Here is a 6,131-nt window from a genome sequence, read left to right as displayed (position 1 = left end):
CTCACATATTTATACATGGGCCTCATCATATCTCCTCTCAGCCTTCTCTTCTTCAGGCTAAACATGCCCAGCTCCTCAAGCCGCTCCTCATAGGGCTTGTTCTCCAGACCCTTGATCATTTTAGTCGCCCTCCTCTGGACACATTCCAGCTTGTCAACATCTCTCTTGAATTGTGGTGCCCAGAACTGGACACAGTATTCCAGATGTGGTCTAACCAAAGCGGAATAGAGCATGGGGAGCATGATTTCCCTAGATCTAGACACTCTGCTCCTATTGATGCAGGTGCATAGTGTCTAGATGTAGGGAAGTAATGCTTCAACTGCTCTAGTAAAAGAAGAGACTTGTATTTTACTAGTAGCCCATGTTTTATTTTTATGGATGTAGCACACTAACCATTCTTCTGACAATGTCATACTTTGGAGCAGAGGAACTGATGCGCCTCCTTCAATGTGCTTTGCATGTCCAGGAACTCTGCCAGCTTGCAAGCCTCGCCGAGGCTCAGCCAACGGAAAGCTATGTGCTCCGAAGAGAGCTTGATTTCTGCGTTGCTGTCCTTCATCTCAGCCAGCCAGTAGACGACGGTCTTGGGTTTCCCATTGGCAGTATAGTTCAGCTCTTTCCTAAACCCGTCCAGGATGGTGAATTGGGAGGCGTCCAGCCCAGCCTCTTCCTTTGTCTCCCGGAGGGCTGTTTGCAGGTCATCTTCCCCAGGATCAACGTGGCCTGATGGATAGAGGTGAGAAGTCAGAAATAATAATAATAATAATAATAATAATAATAATAATAATAATAATGAAATCTTTATTTATATTCTGCTGTATGTCCTTGAGGGGACTCAGAGCGGATTAGAGAATACATATATGACGAACATTCAATGTCATTATACAATTAATAAAGACAGACAATATATAAACAGAGGCAAGGTTATTGTGCTTTTTCTGCAGGAAGGCAGAAAGAAAGAAGGGGGTTGGGCTGGATGACCTCTATGAGTCCCTTCCAACTCTAGGATCCTATTATTATCTATATATATAAAAATGCTCTGTGCATAATGAGTACCTTAAAAACAAAAGAACCAATGAACGAAATCACACCAAATTTGGCAACAAAACGTCTCACAACACAAGGAGTGACCATCACTCAAAAAATTATGATTTTGTCATTTGGGAGTTGAAGTTGCTGTGATTTATAGTTCACCTACAATCAAAGAGCACTCTGAACTCCATCATTGATGGAATTGAACCAAACTTACCACACAGAACCCCCACGACCAACAGAAAATACTGGAAGGATTTGGTGGACAGTGTCTTTTTGTTTTGGAGTTGTAGTTCACCTACATCCAGAGAGTACTGTGGACTCAAACAATGCTGGATCTGGACCAAACTTGGCATGAATACTCCATATGCCCAAATGTGAACACTGATGGAGATTGGGGAAAATAGACCTTGACATTTAAGAGTTCTAGTCGCTGTGATTTATAGTTCACCTACAATCAAAGAGCATTCTGAACCCCACCAAGGACAGAATTGGGCCAAACTTCCCACACAGAACCCACATGACCAACAGAAAATATTCAAGGCCACCCAGTCCAACTCCCTTCACCAGAGCAAGAAAACATAATCAAAGCCCTCCTGACAAAGAGCCATCCAGCCATCGATATAGATAGATATGATTCACACACACATATATAGTATCATAGATTTGAAAGGGACCCCTGAAGAAGGACAATGATATGTTTCATGTTCCAGGGTGGGCAAACCAGACACTCTCCACACCAAGACTGACAAAGAAACAGCAAGAAATACTGTTTACCCACAAGCAGAAAGGAATTACATATATTAGAAACCAACAGTTTCTCATTACTTTATTTTCCAGATCAACAGACTGGGCCACAGTAACGTGTGGCAGGGGACAGCTAGTACAATTAATAAATACAAACAATATATAAACAGAGGCAAGTTGGGTCCCTTCCAACTCTAGGATCTTCTTCTTCTCCTTCTTCTTCTTCTTATTATTACTACTACTACTACTAGTAGTAGTAGTACTAGCCGTCTCCTGCCACGCGTTGCTGTGGCCCAGTTTGATAATCTGGAAAGTAATTAGAAGGTGTTGATTTCTAATATATGTAATGTCTTTCTGCTTGTGGGTAAACAATATAGATAAAATCATTTTTTTTTGAGTGATGGTCACTCATTGGGTTGTTAGGCACATTCTGTCCAAATTTGGTGTCAATTCGTCCAGTGGTTTTTGAGTTCTGTTAATCCCACAAACGAACATTACATTTTTATTTATATAGACTAGCTGTCCCCTGCCAGTCGTTGCTGTGGCCCAGTCTGTTGATCTGGAAAATAAAGTAATTAGAAAGTGTTGGTTTCTAATATATGTAATTTCTTTCTGCTTGTGGGTAAACAGTATTTCTTGTTGTTTCTTTGTCAGTGTTGATATAGAGAGTGTCTGGTTTGCCCACTCTGGAACATGCAACATATAATTGTCCTTCTTTAGGAGTCCCTTTCAAATCTACGATACTATATCTCTCTGAGTGCGAATCATATATCTCTATCTATATCTATGGCTAGATGACTCTTAGTCAGGAGGGCTATGATTACGTTTTCTTGCCCTGGTGAAGGGAGTTGGACTGGATGGCCTTATTTTCTGTGGTCATGGGGGTTCTGTGTGGGAAGTTTGCCCCAATTCTGTCATTGGTGAGGTTCAGAATGCTCTTTGATTGTAGGTGAACTATAAATCTCAGTAACTTCAACTCCCAAGTGTCAAGGTCTATTCTCCCCAAACTCCATCTGTGTTCACATTAGGGCATATGGAATATTCGTGCCAAGTCTGGTCTAGATTCATCCTTGTTTGAGTCCACAGTGCTCTCTGGATGTAGGTGAACTATAACTCCCAAACTTAAGGTCAATGTCCACTAAACCCTTCTAGTGTTTTCTATTGGGCATGGGAGTCTTGTGTACCACATTTGGTTCAATTCCATCATTGCTGGAGTTCAGAATGCTCTTTGATTGTAGGTGAACTATAAATCCCAGCAACTACAACTCCCAAATGACAAAATTAATTTTTTTGGAGTGAAGGACATACATTGGGTTGTTAGGTGTCATGTGCCCAAATTTGGTGTCAATTTGTCCAGTGGTTTTTGAGTTCCGTTAATCCCACAAACGAACATTACATTTTATTTATTTATTTATTATTTTATTTAAAAGTTTTGTATACCGACCTTCTCACCTCTTTTGAGAGACTCAGACCGGTTTCCAACCATAAAATCATATACAGTTAGTAAAACAACATAATTCATATTACAATAACACATTAAAACAGCAAATATATTCAATAACTACAATGGTCAGTGGTCATACTAAAATTGATTGTACATCATCTTCCATCCATATCTCAGGGTGTTGGCTCACTCATCGAATGCCTCTCTCCATAACCACGTCTTCACCTGTTTCCTTAATGTCAGGATAGAAGGGGCAGTTGTGATCTCCGTGGGAGAGAGTTCCAGAGTCAAGGGGCCACCACCGAGAAGGCCCTGTCCCTCGTCCCCACCAGATGCGCTTGCGAGGCCGGTGGGACCGAGAGCAGGGCCTCTCCAGACAATCTTAATAATCTTGATGGTTCATAGGGGAGAATATGTTCGGAGAGGTAAACAGGGCCGGAGTCGTTTAGGGCTTTATAGGTTAACACCAGCACTTTGAATTGTGCTCGGAAGCTAATTGCCAGCCAGTGGAGCTGGTGTAGCAGCGGAGTGGTGTGCTCCCTGTACCCAGCACCCATTAGTAGTCTGGCTGCCGAGCGTTGGACTAGCTGTAGCAGTCTTCAGAGACAACCCCACGTAGAGAGCATTGCAGTATTTTATACGGGATGTAACCAAAGCGTGGACCACTGTGGCCAAGTCAGACTTCCCAAGGTACAGGCGCAGCTGGCGCACAAGTTTTAATTGTGCAAAAGCTCCCCTGACTATGCCGAGACCTGGGGCTCTAGGCTCAGCGATGACTCCAGGATCACTCCCAAGCTGCGAACCTGCGCCTTCAAGGGGAGTGTGACCCTGTCCAGCACAGGCTGTCACCCTATGCCCTGTTCGGCCTTGCGACTGACCAGGAGGACCTCTGTCTTGTCTGGATTTAGTTTCAATCTGTTGTCCCTCATCCAGTCCGTCACAGCGGCCAAGCACCGGTTCAGGACTTCAACAGCCTCCTTAGTAGCAGGTGGAAAGGAGTGACAGAGTTGGACATCATCTGCATGCAGATGTCATCATACCTCAAAACTCCGGATGATCTCTCCCAACGGCTTCATGTAGATGTTAAACAACATAGGGGACAGCACAGAACCCTGTGGGACGCCACAGTACAATGGCCGAGGAGTCGAGCAGGAGTCCCCTAGTGACACCTTCTGGGAGCGGCCCTCGAGGAAGGACTGGAGCCACTGCAAAGCAGTACCCCCAAGACCCATTCCCGCGAGGAATGGGTCTTGGGGGTACTTATTATTATTATTAGGAAGTACTTTGGTTAAGAGGCATAAACATTTACCTTTTGGAGGAGTCCAGTGGTGGCTTCCATAGGAGGTCTGAAGGAGGAGGAATTCAATGGCGGAAGCAGAGGAGAGCTCCCGAAGTTTCCTGAAGATGATCAAACCGCACGCTCTGACGCTCATGCTGGCCCTGTTCTGAACAAACGGAAGAAGCTCCAGAAGAGATACTAAACATGCATTTACACCAGACATGGGTCAACTCTGTCCTTCCCTCCAAATGTGTAGGTCTTCTTCTGAATGCGCACTGACTACGTTATCATCAGCATATTGGAATTCTATAACAGATGTTATGACCTTGGTTTTGGCTTCCAGTCTGCTGAGGTTAAATAGCTTGCCATCTGTCTGACTAGTAATTTCCACTCTGGTGGAAATCATAATAATATTTATTATTATATAATATTTGTTATTATATTAATCATAACAATATTTTGATAGTTTGATTTTAAACTGCAAGTTTAACCTATGAAATCCAATAATATTTAATATAGAAATAAATACACTAAATAATATTTCATTTATTGCACACTAAATGTGGGATTTTAAGAAAATGACTTAACTCACCCAATCAGGCTGTTTCCTCCTTTAGAGACTAAAAGGAAAGACCTGCACAGAGCCTGACTGCAATGGAGCTTCCTGATTGGTCCACACGCTTGTCAATCTCCGTGTCAACCAGCCCTGCAATCGTTGCATCCAATCAGAATGAGGCAAGACGGTTACCCTAGCAACAGCTGCCCGCCTTTACGTGACAGGGCAGCGAGGGAGGAGCGGTGTATTAAAAACAGAGCTTTGATTAGAGTTCAAACTAAGATTGACAGTCAGATCCACCAATTGGGGGAGCTACGTGGTTGCCCTAGCAACAATTGCCCGCCTTTGACGTGACCGAGCAGCGAGGGCGGAGCGGTGTAGTAAATACAGAGCTTTGATTCGATTTCAAACTAAGATTGACAGGCAGATTCACCAATTGGGGGGAGCTATGTGGTTGCCCTAGCAACAGTTGCCTGCCTTTGACATGACCGAGCAGCGAGGGCGGAGCGGTGTAATAAAAACGGAGCTTTGATTAGATTTCAAACTACGATTGACAGGCGGATCCACCAATCAGAGGGAAAAGGTGAGGTTCTTTCCTTATTGGACGGAGGATGACAAGTCTAGCTAAACTTGAGGGACGGAAGAAGCGAATAAAGGGGCGGGGACTGAGACTTTACGTCCGCTTTCTTGATTGGCCAGACGTAGCCCCGCCCCTTTCGCTTCCTGGATTCCCATTGGGTGGTTTTGTGGACGTCGCCGGCGCGGCGTGCGGGCGCGAGGCTTTGAACGCCACGCTTGGCGGCGTTGCCTTGGAAACGCGCGGCCTAGGCGGCGCCTCTCGAGTTCGCCTCAGTCTTGCTTGTTTGCGGCCTTCCTTCACGTATCTTTGTATTCACAAGTTATTTCGAGCCTGTTTCTTTTTTGTTGACAAGACTAGGCCTCTGCTTTCCTGTCGCCAAGGTGACAAGCCGTTTATGAAGGAAATGAGTGAGAGGTAATACTAAATTGATCTGGATTTATATATATAATTGCTTTTCTTCCAATTTTACCTAGATCATTTGGTTTATAATTAT

At 44.1% G+C, this 6,131-nt stretch overlaps 1 protein-coding gene across 1 annotated transcript; it reads right to left on the bottom strand.

The window, feature by feature from the left end:
* Nucleotides 1–341: 341 nt before the first annotated feature.
* On the bottom strand, nt 342–5,157 carry NUDT2 (nudix hydrolase 2). Its single transcript, XM_060761169.2, has 3 exons — nt 5,095–5,157; nt 4,533–4,663; nt 342–723 (listed from the first exon to the last, which is right to left on the bottom strand). Exons 2-3 carry the CDS (start codon nt 4,654–4,656, stop codon nt 410–412), a joined length of 438 nt encoding a protein of 145 aa, XP_060617152.2. The 5' UTR covers nt 4,657–4,663; nt 5,095–5,157; the 3' UTR covers nt 342–409.
* Nucleotides 5,158–6,131: the final 974 nt, after the last annotated feature.

Source organism: Anolis sagrei, chromosome 2 (assembly GCF_037176765.1).
Source record: "Anolis sagrei isolate rAnoSag1 chromosome 2, rAnoSag1.mat, whole genome shotgun sequence".
In the NCBI taxonomy this organism is placed as follows: Eukaryota; Metazoa; Chordata; class Lepidosauria; order Squamata; family Dactyloidae; genus Anolis; species Anolis sagrei.
This window is presented reverse-complemented; position numbering and strand designations above follow the sequence as displayed.

Excerpts from the sequence above, each read along its gene's own strand:
- NUDT2 (XM_060761169.2), bottom strand. The coding sequence starts at position 4,656 with ATGAGCGTCAGAGCGTGCGGTTTGATCATCTTCAGGAAACTTCGGGAG. Across the intron at positions 724-4,532 it reads CCACTGGACTCCTCCAAAAG|GCCACGTTGATCCTGGGGAA; the intron begins GTAAATGTTTAT and ends TCTATCCATCAG.